Genomic DNA, 27979 nt, shown 5'->3' with positions numbered 1-27979 from the left:
GAGTCCACTGCCAAATTCTAATTTGTACCACTGTGAAAACATCTGAAAACTCAGGCCATCACTCATCAAGAGCTGATGAATTGCTTTGTCAGTTAGCTTGTACAACTGTCACCAGATTTATGCAGTGTAGCTAAGTTCCAGGTACAAGGTTGACTGTACCTGCTAACATTTTCACTAGCTGTGCTAGTTGGCTAGCTTGCGAAATTACTTCAACAGCTGATGCTAGCATGACATAACTGATGTAAAATGTCAAAAAAAAATATTGATTTTAGTCATCATGCAATTATTCAGTGGACGTATAACTACTTTCTGGGACAGCCTGCCCAAGACATCTGGGCTCCACTTTCACTGAATTCAGTTCAAGTACTTTGTGTTAGAGACTACACTGCATTGAAACTCAGAAATCGAACCGAAGAATGCAGTTTGTCTGAGTGTATGCATGAGCATTATTCAACAACAGCTGATATATCACTGGGGACATTGGTCATTGCTGATAATAAAATATAAAGAGCCATAAAACATTCATTAAGATGCTGACTTGTGTAAGAACATTTTAAGTCTGAATATTTAGCAGCATGTGTGCACTACACAGCCTGTATCATACCATCAATATTATATTCCTGAATTGACACATTAATCACCTGGTCTCAAATGTTTTTGCACACAGTTTTAGGAATATTGTCTCATAATCAACATTTAGGAATTACAGTCATTTTTACATCATCATTATAGCTTCAAACACAGTAAAATACGGTGGACTTAAATGTATCACATGACAGCGTCCTTTAGCGTTTCATGGCATCAAGTCAGACTTTTTTACTTCTCTTTTTCTTCTCCAGAGATCAGCACTCTGCAAAAGATCATCTCCTTGCTGGTGGAGATCAAAGAAGAGCAACAGAAGCAGTGGGTGGTGCTGAGGGACATCCAAGCCCGACTGCAGGGTCAGACTGCTGACGACGAAGAGGAGGTGGAGGCACTGGACATGGAGCTCCCTCTGAGGACCCTGAAGGAGCTGGATGAGATGGAGACCCAGCTGGAGGACCCAGCAGTCCAGAAGAGAATGGTAATTAAAAGGTGCTGTTCATGTGCTTGACTTGCCTAATATGTGAATATCTGAGATTTCTGATGATGACACCAGGTTGGTGTTGGCTCTGAGCTGAACTGGGTGGGCCAAGAGGAGCTTCAGGAACACTCGCCTCCAGGGGGTGCTCTTCCGTAAGTCACCTTAAAGATGTAGAACAGAAGTTTAGCCCAGCATGGGTGGTAAATAAAGACTAAGCTTTTCTAACTCTCAGGTGCTCTGAAGCGAACTCCAGTAGGTAAGGAGGCTACCCACCACCAATATGCTGATGTGGTGAAACGATGGCTATGCTTTGTGCCGTTCAGAAAGGGAGGGAGTGGCCGCCGCCGCTGGAAGCCTTCCGCGGACATTTCACATTCTGAGGAAACAGACATTTTCAACCAAAGTTCAACACTCTGATGTTTGTCTAACCAAAATACTTGAACACAACAGTTTTAATCCAGGATGAGATGTTCACAAAAAGCACTGTGCATGTAAAGATTCATCACTGTATATTTCTTTCATTATTGCTCTTCTTCCAGAGGACAAATATATCCAATTAAAGAAGCATTTCAGAGAACTGTATTGGTTGGATCTTAGGGAATTTCACTGAAAAAACAATGCATTAAATAGAGCTAAAAGCTTTCTTTTTAAGATTCTTTTTATGATATTTTTCTCACGTAATGCTTCTCAGAACCCGTCACTCTATGGTTGTTCAGTATGTATAACCCTTGAAAGACCCTACAGACAATTTGAGCCATTCAGTTTTTTATTTTCATGCTATTTTGGTTGTGCTAAATGAATATAGCATAATATAAATATATATTATATATAGCTGCACCTTAGCCATGATAACAAGACTTTACATACAGCAGGATCTGAAAATGGTCATGCACTGAGTGTGAAAATGGCTCTTCATCCTTCTCTGAAGACATCAGCTGATGTCCTCTTGGTTTATTAAGTCATGGTTACTTCCAGTTCCTGCCTCACCAAAAGGACATGAAATTAAAATATTGCAGGTTTAACATCTTCCCTGATCACCTTGAGTTTTACTGGGGAACACAGAGTTTGTATAAATGACAGGCGGAGCTACCGTTGCCGAGGTACAGTGAAAAGTTTGTTAACCTGGAGATTTAAACTCTGATTTCACTTTGAGAAAAAAATCTAATTTAAACTGTGGATAATCTGTAGACCTCTTCTCCAAAAGCTGTGCCTCTGTGAGGCAGCTTTTAGGTTGTCAGCCAACAACTGATTATTGATCAATCACCTGTAAAATTCAGGTGATTGGTAAAGGTAAAGGTTCGTGAATTTCAGAATCTTTAAATGTTTTATCCCCCCCTTTTGTTCCAACAACACCAGTACTTGAGCTCCAGCTGAACTCCTCATGTTATCCCTGCATGATCTTGACAATTATATATCAATCTATTTCCTTTTGATTGCTGTAAATTTTTGTTTCTTGTTTAGTTGCCAATTTGTGGTCACTGAACTACACTTGGTTGGCTCCGTCTCTGCTGGTAGTTGAGAGATATTCTAACAATTCATAATCTCTGCACAGGTAATCTAATCTGTCTGTGCATTTAGTTTATTGTTTCCAGTGTTTTAGACACTTATCTTTTCATTGTGTTGTAATTTGTTTTACTGATTGGTGTTTGGAAAGCAGTGTTGTTGACAGACCAGCCACAGTGTTTGACAGGAGGCTCGACAGTTATTTGTTGGTGATTTTCCGTGCATGTGTAAAATGTTTCTGTACAGTTCTGCATGTAGAAATTCTGTCTGAGTAGACCCCAAACTTCACAACCTTCCAGAGCAATGGTCAGGATGACACCATCCAATATTTCAACCAGGAAAAAGTCATACCCCAGTCATACCACCTTTGTCTTGGTATGACAGGCCTTTTCCCCAGAAGACGTTTTAACATTTGTGATGGTAAGGAAGGCTCAGGTCTAAATAATGCAATGAATGCATGCTGCTCTGGTTTCAAAGTTTCCTCAAGTTACTATCACTGATTTACTGTAACACGGTCGTGGCTCATGACAACTGGCATATCTTTGTCAAAACAACTTATTTAATCTTCAGCAAATGCAGAACCGTGTCTCTTTGGCGATCTGCTCCATAATTCTCTGATAATGATACTTCAGAGCTGAGAGTGACACATGCACAATATTCCCGATAGTCATCTCTGTCATCTCATGGGAAAGTACAGTAAATGGGAATTTTGTTTAGCTCTGCAGCTTCTAAACGGCACTGGTGGTTTGCCACCTTTGGTTCCTCTTTCAACATACAAAAAAACAACAAACAAACAGAATATTAAACAGTTTTAAATGATCTGTGCTGATCTATGGGAAAACATACATTTACAGTGTTTTACAACTATAAGGAGGTAAAAGGAAAGATGATACAACTACAAACAGATCAGGACCGAAAAGAGGTGACTGGAGAAGAAACGCTCAGTGCATCGTGGTCCCCCAGAAGTCTGAGTGTGTCACAGCATAAGTAAGTAAGGGTTCATAGTCACCTGATTCAACAAAATTAGCAAATTCAAAAATGAACATTTTAAGGCTAATTATGAGAGTATACAGGGTGTATGACTTGTGAAGCTAAACTGACAGATGGGTTCAGAGAAGAGGGGCCTGAAGGCTCTATCTCCCATTCTGCTTTTAAAAACTCTAGGAACCACAAGTAAGCCTGCAGTCTGAGAGTGCTCTGTAGGAATAATATAAAACTGCGAGGTCTGATTCAGGACGTTATATGTAAGCAGAAGGATTTTAAATAAAATTCTACATTCAACAAGAAAATGATGAGAAGCTAAAATGGGAGGAAAACTGTCTCTTTTCTAGTCTCTTAGAAGTATCACTGTGGTGTTTTGCACACAGTGAGAGCTCTATTTTGGAACGGATTTTCAGGAAGGTTTTGGAAGATGGTAATAAATAGTAATCAGAATAGTCCAGACCTGAAAAGAAAACAAAGTGCATGGACTAGCTTTTCAGCATGAGTCTGAGACAGGATGTTTCTAATTTTAGTAATATTGTGCAGAATAAAAATTCTACATATTTGTTTAATGTGTGAGTTAAAGGACATATCATGATTAAATATGACAAAAGAAATGTGAGCCAGTGTGAGTGTCTCATTTCAAATTTATTTCTCATATTTTTAGAGCCTAGCACAATAAACTCAGTGCTGTCTATATGTTAAGCCTCTCTGAAATGAATGTAATGAATTCAACCATAAAAAGGCACCTAACTGAAAGAATGAATCAGTCTTGTGTCTACACATAACAGAAAAAATAGCAACAAATCATTTTAAATTGCATTTTAAATTTGCAGTCTTGCAGCCCATTGATCATTTCTTCGCATTTCTTTAGTTGATTTTATGAAAAAAATCAACCAATTCGGCAGGCACCAACAAGGTCATTCCCAAAGAACTATTGATTGAAAGCTTGGCATATTTTGGTGTGGTGTACAGTTTGTCCTTAAGAAATTGAGGAAACACGACAAGTACAACGCGAAAGAAGAAGTGGAAAGTCTAAAAACTATCTACAGCTGTTATGTGTAGGCTGTGTGCAGACAGGAAAAGGACCCAAAGTGCAGACTACGGAGACAGACGTGAACTCAAAACAGCTTTAATGCTGAACTCAAAAGTGTAACAAAACTAAGAATACAAAATACACTTACATAGACAGAACACACAGCAAGATAAGGGTAGATCGCGACAAGGACTGATGAAAACACAGGGCTTAAATACATAGAGGGAGCAATCAGAGAATGGACAACAGGAGGGAAACACAGCTGGGGCAAATCAGAACTGACGAGACCAGGAAGCGTAAACTGAACACACTGAGATAAGACAGACCTTCAAAGTAAAACAGGAAACATAACACAGACTGAACAAAAGACACAGACTCACATGCAGGCACTACAGAGGGAACAGAGACGTGGGACCAGGGCAGACACAGACACTGACTGGACACGGGGATATAGCGGACAGGGGAGACAGCAACTAAGGATTACACAGAGACAAACCATAAGACATGACTCTAACAAAATCCCAAAGACTAGAAATTATAAATAATATAATAAACCCAAAAACCCTGGGTCAACGACCCAGGCATCCTAACAACAGCAGATAAACAGTATGTGAAAATCATGTCCTTGAGAATGGACGGTTGTCAAGAAGCCACTCTGAAGGGATGCAAACACAAAAGTATATACCAAATTCTAGAGTATTTTTAAAAAATTGACTTAACTCGTCGACAGCGTGTACAGAAGAAGTCGGGAGAACGGTACAACAGTCATCATTAAAACGGGGTTTTTAACATATGTCCATATTATGACCCTAGATTAAAATGTTCTTAAGTTTGTGTTTTAAGATGACACTTTTATCGACTCCAGCGGAATTAAAGCCACAAACTTCGGACCAATACGGTTTTCCCAAATGGAACACGTGACAAGAAAGTTAATTTTGCGTTTGTTTTTGTTGCTTTTGTGTGTTGTCGGGGAGGAGGCAGCATCATTGTCAGGGTAGGAAGTACTGAAACCATGCCTTTAAAATAAAAGTACAGGCATTGTCGCATACAGTTTAGACACTATCCTACCCCGTCGTACCTCCGGTTCCCATTGAAACTTGGAAAAATAAGTGTTGTGTAATGTGAAACAAACACAAGAGAAGTTTTCTGTCCTCCAATTGTTCTTGTTCTGTACTAGATATTTCCATTTTTATATGAAACTTTATTGTTTTGTTATTTCAATATAGGGTTAAAGCTTATCATCACTTATTTTTGTTTTTGAAATTCTCTACTGTTACTGTGATTGTAACTGCTCACGAAAGTGTAAAGAAAAACATAGTTTATTTGCAAACATTAGTTATTTAATCTGTCCAAACTCCAAAGTGTTTGAGTAACACGACAGTTGTTATTAGTGGTTATTAGTGGTTCAGTGGAACCTTCGTTTTCTTTAATATATATTTTTTTTATATAGCATGTAAAGAAAGGCTTTTGGAAACAGCACAGATCATTGAACTTAATTTCGCTATTTGGATCTCTTGACATGAGCGTTAGGTATTTTATTTTGAAAACAAAAGCGGAACTCGTTTCTTCTTGCGGATCGTTTTCACACTCAGACGGAAAGTCTTCTCCTCAGAGGAGCTTGGACCATGGGGGAAGCTACAGCTGGATGGAATCTTTTTCTTCAGCCGACACAGTGAGAAAAAGTAACACTCACAACGTATAACAACCGAAAGTAACGCCGACATGGAGCAATAATGCTCTCACACATTCAACAAGTAAACGAAGCAGTGGAATTTTCTTCTGCCAAAGTGGAATAACCCACACTCCGCAAGAGGTAAGTAAGGTTAAAGTTCAGCTGGCTGTTCTTTGTGTGGCTGCTGTGCACGAGTCAAAGGGTTTTTTTGTTTGTTTTTTGTTGATTATGTTCCGCTTCGAAAATCAGATGTAATTCTTTCTGCCAAGAAAAGCCTGCAAAGTCACTGTTTCTCTAACAAAGCAGCGTTCTGTGTGATGAATCCTGCGGGACGTGTTGTACAGCTTAACCACCACCTGTCGCACGGCGTTTGCCTGTACCCAGTCCACAGAAAGCCTCCGTACTTATTTCACGCATATTTAGAAAATACACGGTGTTCAGTGAAAACACATGGAGCAAACTATGCCATTTAAATAAGTCTAAAGGAGCCGGTCTTCAATCTGATAAATAAATAAATGTGCAGTATGCAGTGTTAAGGTTCAAAAATATAGGGAAGGAAACACAGGAGGAATGCAAGTAACCACACTGGTCCAAAGGGTAAAGACGATGATTTTAATGAAATGACACGCGTGGGAGAATGAGCGGACTCTGTAAGCAGACAGCCCCACAATCTCATCCTCCTAACATCAAAATACAGTTTTATATGCATCAGAGTATATTTAGTGACGCCCCTCATTGCGTCATCACATACATCAGCTTCAAAACCACAAATGTTCTATTTGACAGCTTAAGGCACAATTAAAAGTACACTGGCTTCCATCTTCTCCCCGGTGGTTTCCCGTAAGCCAGCTCAGCTCTCGCATCGTGCATCTACTGCTTCATCAGTCAACTTTCACCTACACCCTAACAGTGTGTGTGTGTATGTCTCTGCGCGTGCACAGAGTGTGCATCTGCTTTCTGAACCTTAGTTGACCTCACGTAGGCAACCAGGCTAAGGCCATCCTGTGTTGTGATGATCTTAACTTCTATGTAAAATGTATAAAACAAATATTTCAATCTACTACAACTACTTAAAACTTAATCAAAGCTTAATCAGACGTATAAATGCATAAAAGATGATAATAGCATCATCAAAACTCTGGTTTTGGTTTCACTTTTGCAAAAGCACACCGTTTCCTGTCAGCCTGCAATCAGCTTCTCCCCACTGAAGACTATGTGTAAGAATATAAAAACATTCAGAAACCTTTAAATTATAGATTCAACCTGTAATAAACCTGTTAATATTTGATTATGATAACCCCTGTAATACAAATTATAACCTAATGCCAGCACTTCAATAAATGCTTGGATGAAATGATAATTAATGCAATGATAAAGATGATGGTTATGAACAGTAACCCTAAAATAATTCCTATAATTCTACACTACCTCTCTTGACCTCTTGACCACAAGAGGTCACCATACTGTGTGTTGGGTCACTCCTTGGCCCATTCAACTGCTTCCTGTCCACCCCTGACGTCATGGACATTTAGGATCACTGTTCTTAGCTCTGACTCTCTTTGGCATCCTGTGACTTAACAAATCAGACAACCTCATGTCATCTAGGTGGTCTTAGTTATAAAATGCCCTCTCCCACTTGAGAACACTTCATGCTTAAGTGGTCTCTGCTCCTCTTCTGGGTCCCACTCTCTTCTGGGCCTCCTGCAAAGGAAACAAAACACTTTCTCCCTACTATGCTCTAAGTTACTCTATTCCTCGATTGTTCTCAAAACATGAACCTAATTTCAGTATTTGGTTTTTGACTTTTATTCCTATATAATCTTAAACATCACTCATCTCAATCTACAGCTTTCTAACAGTCTTACAGCACTGCTGTCATACGCTTCCTGTTTTTCCTTATCTGATCATCAACATCCTGTACACAAAACTGCCACTGCTGCAAGGGCCTCTCATCTAAAGTCACCTTTCACAAGCAAAATCATCATAAAATCATTATAAGGGCTTATTCTACTGAAAGGATCAAAGAAAAACAACCATTTTAATCAACTAAGTTTAAGCATATAATCAATTACTCCTAAATAACTTTCATCATAGCTAAAAGCTGAACTCTAACAGTATTTTGAACTCCCATTTCCTGGGTGATAACCTGTTTGAATATATCATTTTATTTCATTTTTCTGCTTTTAATGTAATGGTACATTCTAATTATATTTTATCAGTCATTATATTTTATCAGTTTTAACCAAAATACATAAGCTTTTCCCCTTTGGACCTGGTTTAAAGCAAAAACTTGATCCCTTCAACAAGTATTTGTTATCCTGTAACTGCATTTTATATAAGAGGACTAATTTAGAACTGCATGTGTTATCTCAATATTTTATATGTCACTCAGTTTAGTTACAAGCAAAACTCCTATTCAGTTCCTCTTTCTGTCATTTGTTATTGGGCCAACTCAAATTCAGTTAAAAGCTAAAGGAATTTCAGGCCCTAGGCCTCAAATCAATACTGTCCTGTGTGTTGATGAACTCTGTATGTCTGTAAGCGTGTGCAATCCTTCAAAACTCAGGTCATTCTCACAGTAGATTGGCTAATCATACCGTTAACCAAAAGTTTATGACCCTCAAGAGACGACTCTCTGAGCCACAACTCCATTAAAGGCACAAAATGCAATGTGTATGAAAAATCATTTCTACATATATAATCTCCAATATTATTCATTTGAGTCAGCGAGACTTTTAACATCCTCATAAAAAGCTCTCCTCTACCCTAAAGCCTACCTTATAACAACATTCTAGCATTATGTCACTGTTACAACTTATCCTAAAAATCAAAAAGAAATCCCACATTTTCTACTCATAAAATCTTCACTATTTTCCCCAAAGCATATCCTTTATTCCCACAATTTCCCCTTTAAGTTTGGTGTACAACTTCTTATTAACACCAGCAATTTATCTTCTAAACCTAATTCAGTTCATTTTAATCCTTTCTTTTAACAAGTCCTCAGTTTTACTATATCTAGATTATCAAACAACCCCAATCATTATAAAATCCTAGTAAAACCCTTTCAAATTAAACAAATTAAATCTTAAATCCTCTTTTTTTGACACATCTCATGTGGCAAAAAACTCAACATGCTTCACCCAAGCTTAGGAAATTAAAAGGAAAAAGGTTAGTCATTTCATTTCTCAGAACAGCTCAGCAATTCTCCTCTCGGTGTTTTGCTTCAGCCCTGAAAACCTGTGTTTAAGGAACAAAATCAATTCAATCATCATGTCAAATCCTCCAACTCGTTGCTCCATGCAAAGTCTGGATCCTTGGAATTTCCTGAAAACAAAACCTTTACTCAACTCTCCCCTATATGATCCAATCTGTGTCATGACACAAAATAAACTTAAACAGAACAGTTATTAATCATGTGTTACCTCAGTTAATGGTAACTTAAGTTACATCAATGTTTCCTTTTAGCATTTTATAATGTATCAATATGGTCTAACCCAAATCAACAAAGCAGAAATTCACCCAAAGGAACATCAGCATCCCCAGATTTAAGTCTTCCACTTCTCCTGTTTGTCAACCTTTATTTATTTCCCCTTGGTCCAACCACTCACATTCACTCACATGCATTCACACATGATATTTTTGCTGATCTGCAGCCTCCCACAAGACGTCATCAGATGCTCCACATCAGCAAAATGAGCTCAATCATTTGCATTTGTTTCGTTTCGTTTTCCTTTTAGGAAAATAGTTCTCTATACTTTTGACTGGATTGAATCGATACAACCCATTTTTAGACAGAGACTCGCCGCCAATCAGTCTCTGATTGTAATCAATTATAATTCCGTAATGCCCACCTGATTTTCGTGATTTGGTAATTTTGTCAGCGCCGTCCATTCACTCTCTTCCAGGCCTGCTTAGAACAAAAATGAAAAAGAGAGCTGATTATTAGCTCATCAAAGTACAAAACAAAATCACCTGACAGGTTTTTTCCTGAGTGCACTACTACAAAAAATTTTTGGGGCCCCTCTCAGACATATCCATGTCTTAATTAAACACCCTCTCTGGAAATAAAACAACAGCCTCAAAAATCTGAAACAATCTTAAATTTCACCCGTTCAACACACCGAAAACTCGTCAAAGATCAAAGACCGTTTTCATTCAGCACAAGATAAAAACCAATTTCAACCACATATCATCCTTAAATTATAAATTTCCTGTCCAAATCTGCCCCTCTGAACAGACCTGACCACCGTAATCAAATATCCTGATACTTTACCATTATATATTTCTCCCAATACTCTTCAACAGCCACTGCTCTCTCTTGAACTGAACCGAAAGCCTCCGCCACACACGCACACAGGAAGTGTCTTTGTCACTCACTCACTCCAGCTAATTTGCATAAACCCACAGCTCAACAGCCAACTTAACAAGAGGAATACATGTTTTAAACCTTATCACATCATTGAATCATTTTCATTTTCTTTCTATACTAATCACTTACTTTGATAAATCAGTGCAAGAGCACTCCTGAGTCACTCTTATAGACACTTTTCTTTTGTTTTTCCATCTATTTTAAATCTTTCCATCAATTGTATTAACCATTCACACCATTCTCTCACTCATACAAGCAGCAAGCAGATCTTCATTGCATATGCTTATGTTCTTAGCCAGGTTTTAAATCAATACCTGTTCATTAAGCTTCAAGAGCTTGTCTTTATAAGGTTAATGCATTTTCTGTTTGTGTGTGTATGGGTATATGTTATTTTGCATCTATGGCTTCACAGTCTCCCAGACTTCTTCCCCACTCTCCAGTTAAGCAGTCAGTTTTCTTTTTCCCCAATTACTAACCCACATTTTGATTTCCCACCTTAAATAAAGCACTCCTAGTCTTCAGCCAGGAGCTGGGGCTTGCTTTTCAGGTTCCTGGACACATCATGCTGTGAACAATTCAACCAGAAACTTGCCTTAACATATCCATTCATGTTAACCTGTAATTTCTTCAGACTCCTGCATCTGGAGAATTGGCCTGGGTCTGCTTTACCCCTGAAAATAACAAACTAAGACATTTTCATTATTATCACCAGTGGTTAAATAACCCATTTCTCTATCTCTGATCAGAAACACCAATTATGCCATGCATGTAAGCGTGTTCTTCCCTGCATTTTATGTTAATTGGGTGTAAACTGCTTCTTCATTAAATTAACTCATTGAGTTCTTCGTTGCCTTGCGATGTATTCATGTTAATGTACACTACGTGTAAGCTGTTTCTTCATTGCATCCGATATATTCATATTTAATTTATGCATTTCACCACTGAGCTTTAGACTCAAACTATCTCACTTCTGATTCATTTCAAAAATAATCTCACATGTAACAATTTGTATGTGTGTTTTCTATTCATTAAGGTAATGACAATTATTTTCGTTCATTATTCCTACCTTTTCTAATGTTTACCTCTTTGTTATGCTGTAGTGGACATCCCTAAACAATTCATGAGTTCAGGTTTCAATTTTCAATCCAATTATATCCTATATTCTCGCAGTCAAACTCGTCCAGCTTCATCTCTCACTGGTCCTCTCTGCACAATGTCCTGTTCGGGCTTCAAAGCTCCAGCAAACACAGTCTCAACTCAGCTGTTGTCTTCTTCTCTGTTTCTTTACAGTCTTTCTTTCAGATTTAAGTCCCAGCATGGCAAAATATCACTCAATGTCCAGTGCTCTTCCACAATTCTTTATCCCACTGTTCAACTGCCCAGCCTGTATTTTCACAGTACATGTTACATTACTCTTACATGCTGCTGCTGGTCGTCAGTCGTCATCAGGGTTAATGGATCAGTGGCACTGCCGTTTGCCTGCTGTATTCAAGTTCACGATGTTCTATCGGTCTTCATCAGGCGATTGACTGTCCTTTGAACTTCTTCTCCGCTTCAGGGACAAAGTGAGAGATCCAGCCGCACAATTTCGAGCCAAAAACTGGCTTATTCTCCCAATTCTTTTAATCTACTTTTCTGCTGCTGAACTCAAGGTTGCAAAGTTGAAAGACGCCCACCTGTATTGACCATATAATTAGTATTATATTCATTTTTCTTAAAGGCTTCATTTGCTCCCATTTCCTCGTCTGTCTCTCTGTGTTCTTTCTGCACACACTCAGTTCCCATATATGGGCATGCACAGTTCCTGTTCACTATTTCCTGTTGCTGCAGCCCCGATACACAGAGCAATATTTCCTGTTCCTCAAACTAATCTAACTCCTTTGTTTTTTGTTTTCTTGAATTAAAACACTTTCAAACTTTAGCACATCCTACTTTTTCATCACCCAAGAAATATATTTCACACTCCTTTATTCCATACACACCTTTAAAAGTTCTCACCTCTTTCAGACGCCATAAATCGTCTCACACGCACTGCCTTTCTCTCACTCAGAGAACTCACGCAGAGTCACTCAAATCAAATACTGACAGCACTCACACAGTTAAAATCACTCAAATACGCTTTCATACGAGTATTTTGGACATGCCTTCCATGATCAGAAAGAGCAAGTCAAAAGAAAAGAAAAAGAAAACTGAAACCTCTCATCATCCTCACGGCTTCTCCCACACACATAACTGAAAAAATAAAACACACCAACATTTATGGCTCACGAAATATACATCTATCAAAATTCAGTCATTTACTATGCATCCACACTAATATATTCACACTGTATTTACACTCTCATAATAAGCTCTTATATACAGGCATTTAGCAAAAAGCTCTCAGTCCTCTCAAAATTGAAACCACCCTCTCTGCGCGTCACTGCTGCTCATTTGCATTTACACACACAATCAGTGCACTTCCGGCTGTGCATGACTGACACAGAGACTGATCCTACTCATAGATCTCATATTTTATATTACAGACGTCTTAAATTACAACTGCACAGATTTTTTTTAGGCCTTGTCGCTCCTACAAATTTCGAAAATTTACCATAACCGACTCGAACGGGCAAACCTCAGGTTTTTGCAATCAATTCACCAGACCAGACTCGAACTGCTCTGTCCAGATTTCTAGCCCTAACTTAATTTACCGGTAGCCAAAAAGCGCAAGAATAGGGACTTGAACCCCTAGCTTATCTCAGGATGCCCTGTACCCCACGGTCAAGCCAAACCGAGCTAACCCTACTCGCGGTAGGGTCAACAATGCGCGTCCAAGCATCGAGGAGGATCGCAACGTCCGGCTATGCGCTTCTTAACAGACCGCTGTCGTCCTAGACAAATTTAGAATAATTTGAAACAACAATCTACACCCAACACAGGATTAAGATTGAGGACAACCTCAACAGTTTTAGAGATTCCCCAGTCCTCTTCGGATGTTGCCCGAAACTATCCCTAGTCATCGCTAGGTGAAGGATAGATTTCTCTATCCAGCAGGGAGCGTCACCTCCGAGAAAGTTCTTAAGGGTTGCATAACCAATGGGACTTGAACCCACACGATAACCAAATTCCCTATCATTCTAAAAGTTCACTTCGCAGTCCAACTGCTTTAATTCTCTTTTCATTCCTTTATTCTCATTACTCAGTACTGTCACTTATACTTCCTTATCATTATCATTACTTCAACCTTCAACTTTTCACCAAAATCAAAGCAGACATCTACCAGTAGTTTCAGTGAGTAGACTTTCAATTTACACAGCCCAATTTGACACACTTTGGTTCATAAGATCAACAGGTGGTGCCTACCTTTTGTTATATGCCGGCTTGTCACTCACTTTGACCACTGACCAATGCCTGAGCGCCTGACGCCTCGGACCTTTCTCCGTCCTGTCTCACTTCCCCCTCGGACGAAGCCCCCAAATGTTAAGGTTCAAAAATATAGGAAGGAAACACAGGAGGAATGCAAGTAACCACACTGGTCCAAAGGGTAAAGACGATGATTTTAATGAAATGACACGCGTGGGAGAATGAGCGGACTCTGTAAGCAGACAGCCCCACAATCTCATCCTCCTAACATCAAAATACAGTTTTATATGCATCAGAGTATATTTAGTGGCGCCCCCTCATTGCGTCATCACATACATCAGCTTCAAAACCACAAATGTTCTATTTGACAGCTTAAGGCACAATTAAAAGTACACTGGCTTCCATCTTCTCCCGGTGGTTTCCGTAAGCCAGCTCAGCTCTCGCATCGTGCATCTACTGCTTCATCAGTCAACTTTCACCTACACCCCAACAGTGTGTGTGTGTATGTCTCTGCGCGTGCACAGAGTGTGCATCTGCTTTCTGAACCTTAGTTGACCTCACGTGAGGCAACCAGGCTAAGGCCATCCTGTGTTGTGATGATCTTAACTTCTATGTAAAATGTATAAAACAAATATTTCAATCTACTACAACTACTTAAAACTTAATCAAAGCTTAATCAGACGTATAAATGCATAAAAGATGATAATAGCATCATCAAAACTCTGGTTTTGGTTTCACTTTTGCAAAAGCACACCGTTTCCTGTCAGCCTGCAATCAGCTTCTCCCCACTGAAGACTATGTGTAAGAATATAAAAACATTCAGAAACCTTTAAATTATAGATTCAACCTGTAATAAACCTGTTAATATTTGATTATGATAACCCCTGTAATACAAATTATAACCTAATGCCAGCACTTCAATAAATGCTTGGATGAAATGATAATTAATGCAATGATAAAGATGATGGTTATGAACAGTAACCCTAAAATAATTCCTATAATTCTACAGCAGTATTTACAGTAGCCCCTGCCTTCAGCCCATTATCAGCGCTGCCCGTGGTGTTCAGTCCGCGGTCAGCACTCCTTATTAAATACACAGATTTATCAATGCATTTTGATGTCTGTTCACAACCTGTTTTCAGCGTTGTTCAAGTTGCAGGGATATAACGAGCAAGATTAGTTATAATAAAGTAGTTAATGGGTCCCTCTACGTTATTACTGGGAAGGAGTTAGCTACAACAAATACAGCAAAATAAGATCTGAATGATTATGTAAACTTGTTCTCCAAACTCCCGTAGCCCGAAGCATCAGAGTGTTATTTCAGCTCAGCTCACAGAGCCACTCGTGTGTTTTGTGACTCAGTTGTCTTTTCCCCCTTCTTCTTTGGCTGCTGAATGTTTCCAGCTCACAGGCTGGCATGTTGTCTATTGTTTGCACGGTAATTGGACTGCTGTCTAAGAGTTCTAGCTGTGTAACCGTACTTATCATCCTAAGCCTATAACGTCATATCATCCTTCTCCTCACAGTATTTTTTCCTTGAAGAAGTTTTGTGTGTGTGTGTGTGTGTGTGTGTGTGTGTGTGTGTGGTGAGGGGGGGGGGGGGGTGTTCCTGGTACCGGCCAGGATCCTGGTTTTCCAATCTCCTCAGAAATCTGCTAATGTGCTTAGTGCTCAGGACCTGAAGCAGTTGCTGTACCTCAAACCTGAGTCACAGGGCAGGAATTCAGAGAGCCCCCTGGTTTGTTGTTGCAGTACCACAGTTATGAGAAGAGATATCATATAGAAAATATGTATTTTATTACTTAAATTTGCAAAGAGAGGTATGATTGTGGTCTTTGATGAAGCGTCACCATCATAGAAAACCACTCTCCTTCCAGTTAGGTAAATATAGGTAAGTATTTCTAATCAAAGGCTGGAAAAGCAAGCAAAGGGAGTTTCTCTTTGAGGAATGAAACTAGTTGTTTCAGAAGTGCTCTCATACCAGAGTAGTGTGACATAATAAGGAACCAGACACCAATCAGTGTGTTACTGTCAAAAGGTTGTCATTCTGACTTAATTTAGATAGTGTTGACAGGTAACTTGACATTTCATATAAGTCCTGCTGGCCCCACACTTGTCATACTGAAGCTGAAACCTGGTTATTACAGAGTACTTAATGTCAGAAATAGGACTGCTTAATTATGGCAAAAAATCTGAACTATTTTTGTCATTATTACAATCCACAATATTTAACATGATTATTCTTTAACTTGATAAACATCATGTATTTATTACATATATTAAAAAGTGCATCTTTTTTCAGGAAATTTCTTTACATTTTAAGTGTAATTGAAATGAAAAAAGTAATGTAGAATAAAAGAGGACAACATAGTATGGGACACAGAGTTGTCTGGTTGGGAGTTGGACCCAGACGATTATTATTATTTTTCCCTTCTTCTGTAATGAATGTCTTGCGAAGACTCCACGAGTCCCTGGCTCTGCTGTGGGATGACTGTGGTATGTCTGTGAGTGTAGATGGGGCAACAAGAGAGCCAGTTGGGATGACGAGTAGCCTCTGACTCCCTACTACCACATTACCCATTATCAATGTTGTCCTCGACCCTCATCCCCACGTCTTCCATACTGAACAAAAGCCCAGGTAAATACAAGTTACTGCTGTTAAGCAAAGGTTGCACTAGCAACTCTTTCTTTCACCAGGACAGCAGGGGAGAGGCCATGCAGACTTTGGGTGTTCTTCCTTGTCCTGCGTGCATTCTCTCTGGCTTCCTGTCACAGTCCAAAGACCTGCAAGTTAGGTTAATGCTAAATTATCCGTTAATGTGTGATAGATGAAGTGAATAGAATAAAGTAGTGTATGAATATATCTGTGGATATTTTTCTCATAGCACTCCAAAGCACTTTTAGTGGTCCCTAAAAAAGAGCTAAATAAATGCCAGTCTGTTTCCAAATTTAAGCTGTGATGACATTAGGCCTCTTCTGCAAGGTAAATACCTTCAACTTTCAAGAAGGCACAAGTCTGCAGTCACATTAACAGACAAGATTGTGTTTCAGTGTTCTTTGTTTAGGTCTTTAAACAAGGCAGGCAAGCAGCAGTGCTTTCATAATCCTGTACAGAATGGCTCTGTCTTCAAACAATTCTTGGACTTCTAAATATTTAAATTTGCATTTTTACCAGTGCTTAGCTAAATGGTAAATGGACTGATTCTTATATAGCACCTTTTACTCTCCCGGAGTACTCAAAGCCTCTATACAACATGCCACATTCACCCAATCACACAAACACTTTCTTTCTATACTTATTGCTTCCTAACTTCATTCATACACATTCACAGCAACTTGGGGTTAGTATCTTGCCCAAGGATACTTGACATGTAGACTGGAGAAGCCTGGGATCGAACCTTCCAATCAGTAAGGGGACCTGTAGATGTCTGCAGTACTATGTCAGATGCTGCATAATTAGCGGTCAGGTATGTTTAGTGTATAGAAACTATACATAGTGTACTTATGTATACTCTTATACATAAGAGAAGGTGTGTTTGGTTGAAAATAATAGGGACAGAACCTGTATTGTTGAACCTGAACTGTTTACTTCATCACATGGTAGCCTAAAAAGCTGACGTGCAAAATGATTACATTTTTGTATGTCAGCGGTCGTATATATGAAAGATAAATTGACTCGTACTTTTCTCCTCAGCTTTCAGAGAACTTTTTACTACCCTCCCCCAGTCGCACACACATTCATATAGCACTTTTTTCTGTGACTGTAACTATCACACACACTGACAATCCAATGGATACCTTGTAGTGTGACTTTGGTTTCAGCTGCCAAAGAACACTTTGTTTGGTAGACTGGACGGGCCACGGTTCAAACTGCCAACCCTTTGATTAGCCACAGATACCCCACTAGGGTGTCCACAAAAGGCTTGCTAAGGCCTCCAGTGCTGGAAGCGTAGAGAGATTTGGATTTGTTGCCCAGGATGAGAGAAGCTCAAATAATGGAAAAGTTGTCATATTATTTGTTATTTGGTAATGATTGGGCTGTTTTGGCATTGATCATGAATTAGAGGCCAATGCAGCCTGTTTTAAAAATGTCATTTTTTTCTTGTAGCAGTGCCCACAGGGCATGTTTGAATGTATAACAAAACTCGGTGAATACAGGTGCTGCTCTTTAAGTTTCTGTTGTTTGTCTTTAATCTCTTTCCATTTAAAAGGAATGTGAAAGGCTCTCAGGGCTACAAGTGTTGCTTTTCATTTGGTCTTGCCCTCCTAGTGCTGGTTTCAGGAGAAGTGATTTTAGTTTTGATCAGGAAAAAAATCATAATCATGTTTCATCTTTGTGTAGACAAAAATGAGAAAAAAAATGAGAAATTGAATAGTAATATTTAGTTATATTTTTGTAACTTTATGGCCAATACAGTATGTAGACACACACCGACTCCCAGACTGCTCATGATATCATAAATCCTCTGCTTTGAGCTGTAAACAATTATGTGATCTAGCAGTGTACCATTTCTTTTACATCACAGAAACGGTTGTAGCTCTAGGAATTACCCAATAATGACAAAATATTTCCCAACTACTTAAGATAAGATAAGATAACCTTTATTAGTCCCACACTTGGGAAATTTGTTTTGTCACAGCAGGAAGTGGACAGTGCAAAAGTTATGAAGCAAAAATTAGAATAAAATAAAATAAGAATAAATACAGTACACAACTGTACAGAATAGAATAAAATAAAATACTATATACAGTAGAATAAAATAGAATAAAATATACAATAAGATAAAAATAGAATACAAATGCTATATACAACTGAGTAAAAATACAACGATGCCAGAAAAGATTATTGCACATTAGTGTTATTGCACATGTGTGTGTTTGATCAGTTAAAGTCTTTGTTGTGGAGTCTGACAGCAGTGGGGAGGAAAGACCTGCGAAATCTCTCCGTCCCACACCGTGGTGCCGCAGTCTCCCACTGAAGGAGCTGCTCAGTGCTGTCACAGTCTCATGCATGGGGTGGGAGATGTTGTCCAACAGGGATGACAGCTTAGCCGCCATTCTCCTGTCACTCACCACCTCCACTGGGTCCAGAGGGCATCCCAGAACAGAGCTGGCCCTTCGGATCAGCCTGTTCAGTCTCTTCCTGTCCCCAGCAGAGATGCTGCCACCCCAGCAGACCGCACCATAAAAGATGGCTGAGGCCACCACAGAGTCATAGAAGGTCTTCAGGAGTGGGCCCTCTACTCCAAACGACCTGAGTCTCCGCAGCAGGTACAGCCTGCTCTGCCCTTTCCTGTAGAGGGCGTCTGAGTTATGAGTCCAGTCCAGTTTGCTGTTCAGATGAACACCAAGGTACCTGTAGCTGTCCACAGCCTCAATGTCCATACCTTGGATGTTCAGTGGTTGCAGTGGAGGATGTTTGTGCCTGCGGAAGTCTACCACCAGCTCCTTGGTTTTACTGGCATTGATCTGGAGGTAGTTCAGCTGGCACCAGTCCACAAAGTCCTGAGTCAGTCCTCTGTACTCCTTGTTGTCCCCATCAGTGATGAGGCCGACTATTGCAGAGTCATCAGAGAACTTCTGCAGGAAGCACTGGGTCGAGTTGTGGGAGAAGTCTGCAGTGTAGATGGTGAAGAGGAGCGGAGCCAGAACCGTTCCCTGTGGGGCCCCGTGCTGCAGACGACCCTGTCCGACACACAGCCCTGAGTCCTCATATACTGTGGTCGGTCGGTGAGGTAGTCTAAAATCCAGGTAGTGAGGTGATGGTCCACTCCAGAGTTCTCCAGCTTGTCCTTCAGAACCGAGGGAAGAATAGTGTTGAAGGTACTGGAGAAATCAAAGAACATGATTCTCACAGTGCTCCCAGCGGTCTCCAGGTGAGCGAGGGAACGATGTAGGAGGTGAATGACGGCATCATCCGCTCCAATGCCAGGCTGGTAGGCAAACTGAAGTGGGTCCAGTGATGAGCTCACTAGGCGCCGAAGCTGAGCCAGGACCAACCGCTCCAGGGTCTTCATCCGCTCCAGGGTCTTACAAAGACAGCTTGCTTCTTGCAGAAAAAAACTACAAGAACACACTGTTCATTAACCTTGTTTTGTTAAACTGAGCTGAGCGTTACATGTCTAGGAGGCAAGCTGAACTGACCTCAGCTGCATTACCTGTTTACAGCCTGAAGCTTGAAGCTTCTCCTCCCTTATATCACACATGGTGTCAGTGTCACAGTTTTTCATCGTTACTGTAGAAATTAAAACCAAATTGATGTGTCTCTGCTGCAGAGAGCCACAAACACAATATTTTAATTGGATATCAGTCTGATACTGACTCGCTTGTCTGTTAAATTCAATTTTATATTGTTTGCTAAAATGAGAGCTGACAGATTTGAGGAAGGTAAAAGAAAAAGGTTAGCAGTTTTAGGCATTTCACATTTCATACGCTTTTCTTTATTCGCAGCATTTTGTTATATGAATAAGTTGATGATTACTGTTCAGTGCCATAAATGCTACTCTACCTGCTGAGTAACAGCATCTTTACTTCACCTGTCAGTTGACTGCACACAAAGTAAATCTGAAAGCAGAGAAAAAAATAAAATTCAGAAGTTTTTTTGTTATTGTTGGTTTTATTGTGTCCATCCATCCATCCATCTTCATCCGCTTTATCCGAGGCCGGGTCGCGGGGGCAGTAGCCTAAGCAGGGAAGCCCAGACCTCCCTCTCCCCAGCCACCTCCTCCAGCTTATCCGGGGGAACACCAAGGCGCTCCCAGGCCAGCCGAGAGATGTAATCTCTCCAGCGTGTCCTGGGTCTGCCCCGGGGCCTCCTCCCGGTGGGACATGCCCGGATGGTGGCCGGGCCTTAGTCCATGGGGCCCGGCCGGGCACAGCCCGAAGAGGAGACATGGGCCCATCCTCCCGCAGGCCCACCACCAGCAGGAGGCGCCATAGGGGTCGGGTGCATTGTGTGCCGGGCGGTGGCCAGGAGCGGAGGCCCTGGCGGACTGATCCCCGGCTGCCAAGACTGGCAATAGGGTTTTGTTGTGTATGTAATTCAAATGCTAAATACAATTTCAGTAGGGATATATTTTTATATTTATTTGTTAGGAAACGTATGTTAAAGTTGAGCCCAATGTTGCCTAGCAAGGAAAAGATGGCTTATTCATTTAAGAGAGGTCCTGTTGAATCAGTACTTTGTAATGGCAGACAGCCAAAGTCAAGATATTAGTGTTAGTATCAGAGTTTGAGGGGAAAAACTCCAGTATGTACTCCAGTTAATGTCTTAACAAGCATTTATCAGCGTGTTGTGCGGCAGACAGTACAGCGGGGCTCTGTGTGTGCACTGATGGGTCAGCCAGTAGGAAACTTAGTGTTTAATACACAACATAGAAGAAATCTGCAACATACACTTTCGGAGAATTTCAGTGAGATTTGAATGTCACCATTTGGCTAGCAGCTACTTTGATTAGCTGTTGGCTCAACAATAAAAAGACAGACGTATGGCTGCAGAAAGTCTGTGAAATTTCACTATCCTACAGTTATAACATGCAATGGAGCCAACTGAACTGCTGTTGGGCTCTACTGCTCTACTTTTTTGGGTACACAGCAGCACTGTAACCACAACACAAAAGAATCCTGTTCTTATTTAGACAGGTGAGAACATCAACAGTGACTCACGGACTTGTTCTCCATCAGAACTGAAAGCACACAAAGTTCACATCTGGAGCTAACCGGGTCTATGTGTAGAGGGTACTTTGAACCTGAGCTGTGATTTAAGTCAGGTGTTGCACCATCAGCACTTTTATTGAGGTGCTGTTGAATTTGGTTAAGCATACTGGGTGTGAGTGGTGCAGTGCAAATACTTTGACAGCAGGAGGTGGTGTGTTTGTGTGTGTGTGTGTGTGTGTGTGTGTGTGTGTGTGTGTGTGTGTGTGTGTGTGTGTGTGTGTGTGTGTGTGTTTACACAGTCTGGCTGCAGAGAGCTCTCTTAGTACAAATGTGTGTTTGTGCAAGTTGGTGATCTCTGTGCTGTGGGACAGGTTTCCATGGAATAAATATGTGCCCTGTGGCTAGGGGACACACCCTGCTAATGTAAAGAGGAGTGCACTCGCACACATTTAAGAGCTAAACTTAGCCATTCTAAGTGGAAGCAACGACATGGCTGCCAGCGTAGCCCATGACTTGCAGGAAATCCCATCAGATGGAGGAGAAGTGCTCAGGAATGGCATGTTGACAGTTTTTTTTTCTTTTTTTTTGCCAACTTGATCTACTACTTCACAACAAATTGTTGGTTTAAAGTACTGGGAGCCATTCTGTTCCCTCCCTTTTCATAAAATAGGCAGTTTGTGATTACAAGGAATGAGTGAAATTGTCTTCTTCATAACAAATTGGGAAAAAACCTCAATATTTTTGTGAATGAGTAAACGTACTTCTGGAGTTGCCTAATAGTCATTCTGAACTGGAAGCTGTGGAGATGCTAAGCTTATGTCTGTCAGGGATAAAGACACTGGAAGGTGTAGGCTTAGGTTGTTGGCAACTATTAAGCTTTGAAAATAAAACGCTAAAACGAGTCACCAGTTATCCTTTGCAGCTGTTAATGAGTCTCAGTGGGCTGTCCAGTCTGTGTGTGGAAAACACTGCATGCCAGTGATGCACCACTGATTTGTGATTTCCCTGACTTTTCCAAATATTGCCTCCCAGTGCTCAGTTGCTGTAGGTTGGTAAGTAATGATGCTGGATACCACTGTCATACACAGTAAGTTGGTGAAAAATGTTGAAGGAGTTTTGAATGTGAAGCCAGGTGATATTTTTGATGGCACTGCCTCAGCTGAACCCCCCCACCTAGGGTCAAGGTCTGGGACTGTGTGTGGGATTTTTTATTTTTTTTTGTTTTCCCATTATCTATAGGATAATAATGGGGGGAAACAGAAAGGAAACAGACACCAACCTGAGTAGTGTTTGTTTTTGAGTGTCTCTGAGCACCAGAGAAATGTGACTTGTTGGGAAACACATAATGGTGAGTCATGTGGCACTGCTAAAAAGGCACCTATGAAAATGAGTGCTGTACAGCTATATGCTAGGCTGGGAGCTTCTTGTGGTTTTAAGTGTGAACAGTAAGCTTCAGTAGTCCATTCAGTTCCTTTATGTCTCAGCACACAGGCTCAGACATGCAGTGACCTCAGACTGCTCTGAGGTCGAACACTAATAGGGTTTATGCACTTGGTGCTTAAAAATGCTGTAAAAGATGGTAGATCAGCTACAAAAAGCAGTATTCACTGGGAGGCTCTGTGATAGTCATCGCACTGATTGGTCAGTTATGTGAACACATGAACGTAATTTACTCTTCTCAAGGTCTCTTCACTTATGGTCATATTTCTGTGTGTCTGAGTTCAACATTTCTTCAAAGGTTAAGATAATCTGGAGGAATCTCTGTATGCAAAAGAAAAATACTGAATGTCTGAGATTTTTGAGACCTCAGGCAGCACTGTTTAAAATCAGGCCTGGTCCTTTAGTGACACACGCTGGGCTTCTAAACGCTTCTGCAGTCCTGTGGTCAGTGAACACATTTTGTCACTCTTACTATAGTGGTCTAACACGCTGTGTTAAAAAGTCTGGTACAAGGATTATCTAGTAGCAGCTATGCTAATACCAGGACCCTGAATGCAAAACATGTGATAGAGGTGTAGTTTTCATAAAACAAACAGGGCTTTTGTTAAAGGATATGACTCATCTCAGTCTGTTTCCCTCTTTCAGCCATAGTTGTGGATTCTAGTATTGCTGAGCTGGTGTTTGTTGCACTTACTTTTGTTGACTTCTTAAGTGTGTTTATTTTTTTTCTAAAGATTAATGTGGATGTTTACATCACATCTAAACTCTAATGTTGAACAAAATTTTGTATGTCTTTGAACAAAAGGAAAAAAAAAACTAAGGTATCTACAGGTATGTCACATGGTTTGTACGTGTTGCAACTCTGCAGCTGATGGCTGCTTTTCTGTAAACATGACACAGTGACACACGTATGATTCACGTTTTCATTTCCACATGTTCTGTTGTAGTATTTTACTCGCCAACTTTGTTAAGCCTCATTTTTCTGGGAACCGTGCAGCATGTGACTTACTGTCACAGAGTGTATGTACGGACTGTTAAAGAAGAAAACCAAATATAGTAACTGGAGGAAAATGACAGATGATTCCTTGCTTGTCATCAATGTCATTTCATTAAGACGGAGATTTTGGAGCTCTTGACACTGAAATGTTGATGATCTGGTGCAAAGCCCATTCTCAAACCAGGGTTATGATTTGTGGCCATAATCTATAGATTTTCCATAAAGGAAGGAAAAAAAAAAAAACTACAAGGAAATACTCATTGTGTGTTAAAAAGATGCAGAATTTACATTAGTTCCAATGCAGTGCTTCACAGGCATTGACTTACTTCAGCAGGTGATCAAACAGCTCATTTCCTTGAACGCTTCCCTCATTCTTTTTATTACTTAATCATTTGGCTTTAACATATTCCACCACTGTTTGTTTCTCGCTTTGTGTAATTTATGCATTCCTTCTGCTATTTATTATTCTGGGGAACTGGCAGTCTGTTTATTTTTCATAGACTGACAACCACGGGAGCCTCCCTGTTTACCGGGTTTGGACTGTGTGTGAATCTCACACTTGCAGCTTGCCAGCACTCGCACACACAATCACAAACACATCTTACTATAACCCCACCTGCTGCTTTGTTTTCACATGAGGACTTGACCCAACAGAGCCCCGATAGATTTGTGAGGAGGAGAGGAGAAACGAGGCAGGCTGGAAAAAACCAAAACAACAAAAAACAGTGAGATTGCATGCCTTCTGTGAATCTTTAGCTGTGCTTACTTTCCAGGAAAGAAACCTGTTTTTCTCAAGGTTTCTCAATCTTACACATGTGCCAATTTTCTCAAGCCAAAAAAAAAAAGAAAAAAGAAAATTAATAGTAATAAAAGGGAAATCTGATGCTCTGGTGTTGTTGGGTTTTTTTTTTCCCCCAAAAATGACTTCTCCCCTTGGTTCCAAACATTGCATTCCCTCATGTCATATATGTCTGATGGCATCAATAGCTTGACGGCTGTGAATCCTGAAACATATTTCCTCTCTTTGGTCTTTTTGCCGTGTTTTTCTTGCTTGCAGCTACAGTGTCCATGTGTTTGGCTCTCAGCACAGTGTATATATAATCAGTACTATGCCTGAACCTCTTCTTTGACCTTAGCACGAGCCCTGAGTGTTAAATCTGGAGCACCAAAAAAAAAAAAAAAAACCCCAAAAAGTATCAGCCTTTCATTTCGAGTCAAACGGTGAATAACATGTTTGTCCAGCAGCAGACTCAAGATTTATGCTTTCATAACAGCCTCTGTTCAAGCACTGTTGTTGAAGTGTCTGAAGAGGAAAGGATTTTGGGTCAGCCAATGGATGTTGGTGTTTTCCTCTTACTCATGTGTTTCTTTAAAGGGAAGGTCTGCGATGTGTTTGCATGCCACTCACAGCTGGCTCGTATCAGCTGCTGTAAAAGGATCCACCACAACATCTGTGAGAAGCGTGCCTCTGCATATGCTCGTGGGTTCAGTCTGTTTAAAAACACAAACAGTATTGTAGGAAACACAAATCTGCTTTGGAATTTGTTTTGGGTGAAATGTTTTTCAGAGTATAAGACCTAAAATATGTGTGTTGCTTAAGACAGAAATTATTTTAAAACCATTATTAATGAAGAGTGAGGTAGAGGAATACCAGTTCATGTCTTGCTCAGGTTTTTACAAAGAGAAATAGAGTATTTCCAGATGTTCTCCCTCATTTCTCCTTTTCACAGAAGGTCAGATGGGTTTGGATATCCCTCAATAAATGACATCATCATTCATCAGTTTTTTGAAAAATGTAAAAATAGTTTGATTAAATATGCAGAAAACTAAGAAATCAGGAAGGAGACAAATAATTTTTCACAACACTGTAAAACTTTCTGCAGCAAGAGTACAGAAACTAGAAAGAGATATCAGATTTGTCCCATATTTACATCATAGTACATATGTACATAGTACTTTTTTATCCCAATAGAACATGTGCTCTAGTATGTATTTGTGCAAGTGAATGAAAGTGAATCCTTAATTTTTCAGGCTGTTTTTTGAGGTGGAGTTGTTTCATTCAATGCACAAGCAGCCTTAATTTATTTAAAATGGTCTCGAGGAAGACAAGGAGAAAAAGTGTGGTGGGGAAATGGTGTTTCTGAATGAGTGAATCTCCTTTGGGGTGAACTTTGTTTGTCTCTAATGTGTGTGTTTTTATCCCCTCCTGCACAGACGGCTCAGCAGACAGGTGCACAGAGACGACCACAGAGGCAACATGTCTACAAGGACCATCAGTCTGCCCTGCAAGCGGGACAGCAAGGGCAGCTTCTTCAAGGTGTGTGTCACTCTGAGCAGTCAGAAACATCCTTACAAACAGAGCTGCGCTCAGCACGCTTCAGAAGCCAGAGGTCAGCTGTCCCTCACTGACCTCTGGCTTCAGTGTGAGGTGGGGCTGGGGATCAGAAAAACCAGTTAAAGGCCAAAACATGGAGAAGATTAAAAGGAGGATGGGACAGAGGTGTAGTTGCCTGAGCGTAGTTCTGTCATGTGTTTTCCTCTAAAGCTTTCTACGTCTTTGTTTTTGTGAAGCTTAGTGTGTGCTGGATTTCCAAAGTTTTTGAGGAAGAAGTTGCAGTCAGCATCACATTCATCAGACCATGAGAAATCAGGCTCTTGTCAAAATTTCCTACATTTCCTACTAAAGAAATTCTGACTGACGTAAAAGAAAATTTCACATTATCTTTTGAAAGATTCATTGCTTTAATCAAGCAATGTGGGTTTTTTTGTGTTTGTGACATCTGACAGTTACAAGTGATACTACCACATCCTGGAGATGGGAACAAGAATTTACATTTCTCTTTCGTAGACATTTATTTATTAGGTGAATTTCATTAAGACTGAAATCAACCTTGTGAGAAAATCCACCCTTAATTTCCTTATTTCGTTTTACACTTAGAGCATGGACTCAACAGAGTGGCATAGTAACTCTGGCACTGACGAGATGTGATAGTTGTCAGATAAAGTACAGTAAAGTAAAATTTAATTGGATGTATTTGGAAAAAAGGGAAAAGTCTAGTCTCAGTAACCCCTGAGACAAGACTTGTGGGTTGAGCAGAGTTGTTAAATGGTTTCATTATGACCGTAAATTGACAATTTCATAACACAAATAAAAAAGAAGTGATAACGCTGGAACATAAATCAGTGTCTCTGCCTGTGCAGCGCAACAACAGGAGTACTCTTAGAGCTCCTACATCTGACCTGAGTGCATGAATAGTTCATAAGGTTATTTGTCTAAATGCTCATCTGAGTTACTGAAAAAAAAATTGTACTGTTGTGAATTCATAAACACACAGTTTTGTCCTTTTGGCTCGATTAGACCTTTAGAAAGATGAATTAACTGAAATCTATGAAGTGTATATTTAACTTTTCCCCACTTGGAGGAAAACGAAGTGGTCGAACTTTGTTCTGGTGCGCTCCTGCAGAACTATGCTCTGTGAGTTCTCCTCACCACTCCCAACAGTTTTCCACAGTGTTCAACATTGTATTATTATTTGTAGATAAAATATTTTTACTATTAAATCACTATTTCATCCTAAATTTAATAGGACATGCTTTGAAAATGTTACTAGGAGCAACTCTTTGTATTAGAAGCTTTGTGAGGTCTGAAGAGAGTCGCTGTGGTGCTGAATCCACTCTCCTGCTCCTCACAGACGATGCTGTTTTTAACACTTGTTAAAAGTGTTATGTTGTCTGGGACTTTCAGGCCTTTTAATTACACCTTTAATAAATCATACTGATGTAGAGTGGAAAGTCACTGTCTTGGCGTTTACACGGCATGCAAGTGTATGGAGTCTGTTAGGACAGGTGTCCGTGCCGTGAGGGTAAAGCGGTGGCATCAGCATGCAAGCATGTGTCTGCGGGTGTGTGGTAGGTTC

General features: G+C 40.2%; 2 protein-coding genes and 1 long non-coding RNA gene across 3 annotated transcripts in view; 2 read left to right on the top strand and 1 right to left on the bottom strand.

Annotated features, from left to right (window-relative positions):
- The first annotated feature begins 742 nt into the window (after positions 1-742).
- si:dkey-187a12.4 lies at positions 743-1421 on the top strand. Its single transcript, XM_039622206.1, has 3 exons — positions 743-1063; positions 1139-1215; positions 1296-1421. Exons 1-3 carry the CDS (start codon positions 764-766, stop codon positions 1321-1323), a joined length of 405 nt encoding a protein of 134 aa, XP_039478140.1. The 5' UTR covers positions 743-763; the 3' UTR covers positions 1324-1421.
- Positions 1060-4776, bottom strand: LOC120443457. Its single transcript, XR_005615438.1, has 3 exons — positions 4732-4776; positions 1337-1439; positions 1060-1224 (listed from the first exon to the last, which is right to left on the bottom strand). It is a non-coding gene; the product is annotated as an uncharacterized LOC120443457 (long non-coding RNA).
- A 1388-nt stretch (positions 4777-6164) lies between these two features.
- LOC116318748 (ras and Rab interactor 2-like) overlaps positions 6165-27979 on the top strand; it is a 69530-nt gene continuing 47715 nt past the window's right edge. The window contains exons 1-2 of the mRNA XM_031737871.2: positions 6165-6396; positions 26277-26379. Coding sequence (XP_031593731.1) covers positions 26320-26379 — 60 coding nt within the window. The 5' untranslated portion in view covers positions 6165-6396; positions 26277-26319. The remainder of the gene's footprint in view (positions 6397-26276; positions 26380-27979) is intronic.

The sequence above is a fragment of the Oreochromis aureus genome, linkage group 13, assembly GCF_013358895.1.
Source record: "Oreochromis aureus strain Israel breed Guangdong linkage group 13, ZZ_aureus, whole genome shotgun sequence".
NCBI classification, from domain to species: Eukaryota; Metazoa; Chordata; class Actinopteri; order Cichliformes; family Cichlidae; genus Oreochromis; species Oreochromis aureus.
Note: the sequence above shows the minus strand (reverse complement) of the source record. Positions and strands in the feature narration are given on the sequence as shown.

Coding starts and splice junctions, on each gene's coding strand:
- si:dkey-187a12.4 (XM_039622206.1), top strand. CDS start 764: ATGTATCACATGACAGCGTCCTTTAGCGTTTCATGGCATCAAGTCAGA. Junction 1,064..1,138: donor CAGCAGTCCAGAAGAGAATG/GTAATTAAAAGG, acceptor TGATGACACCAG/GTTGGTGTTGGCTCTGAGCT. Junction 1,216..1,295: donor CCTCCAGGGGGTGCTCTTCC/GTAAGTCACCTT, acceptor TCTAACTCTCAG/GTGCTCTGAAGCGAACTCCA.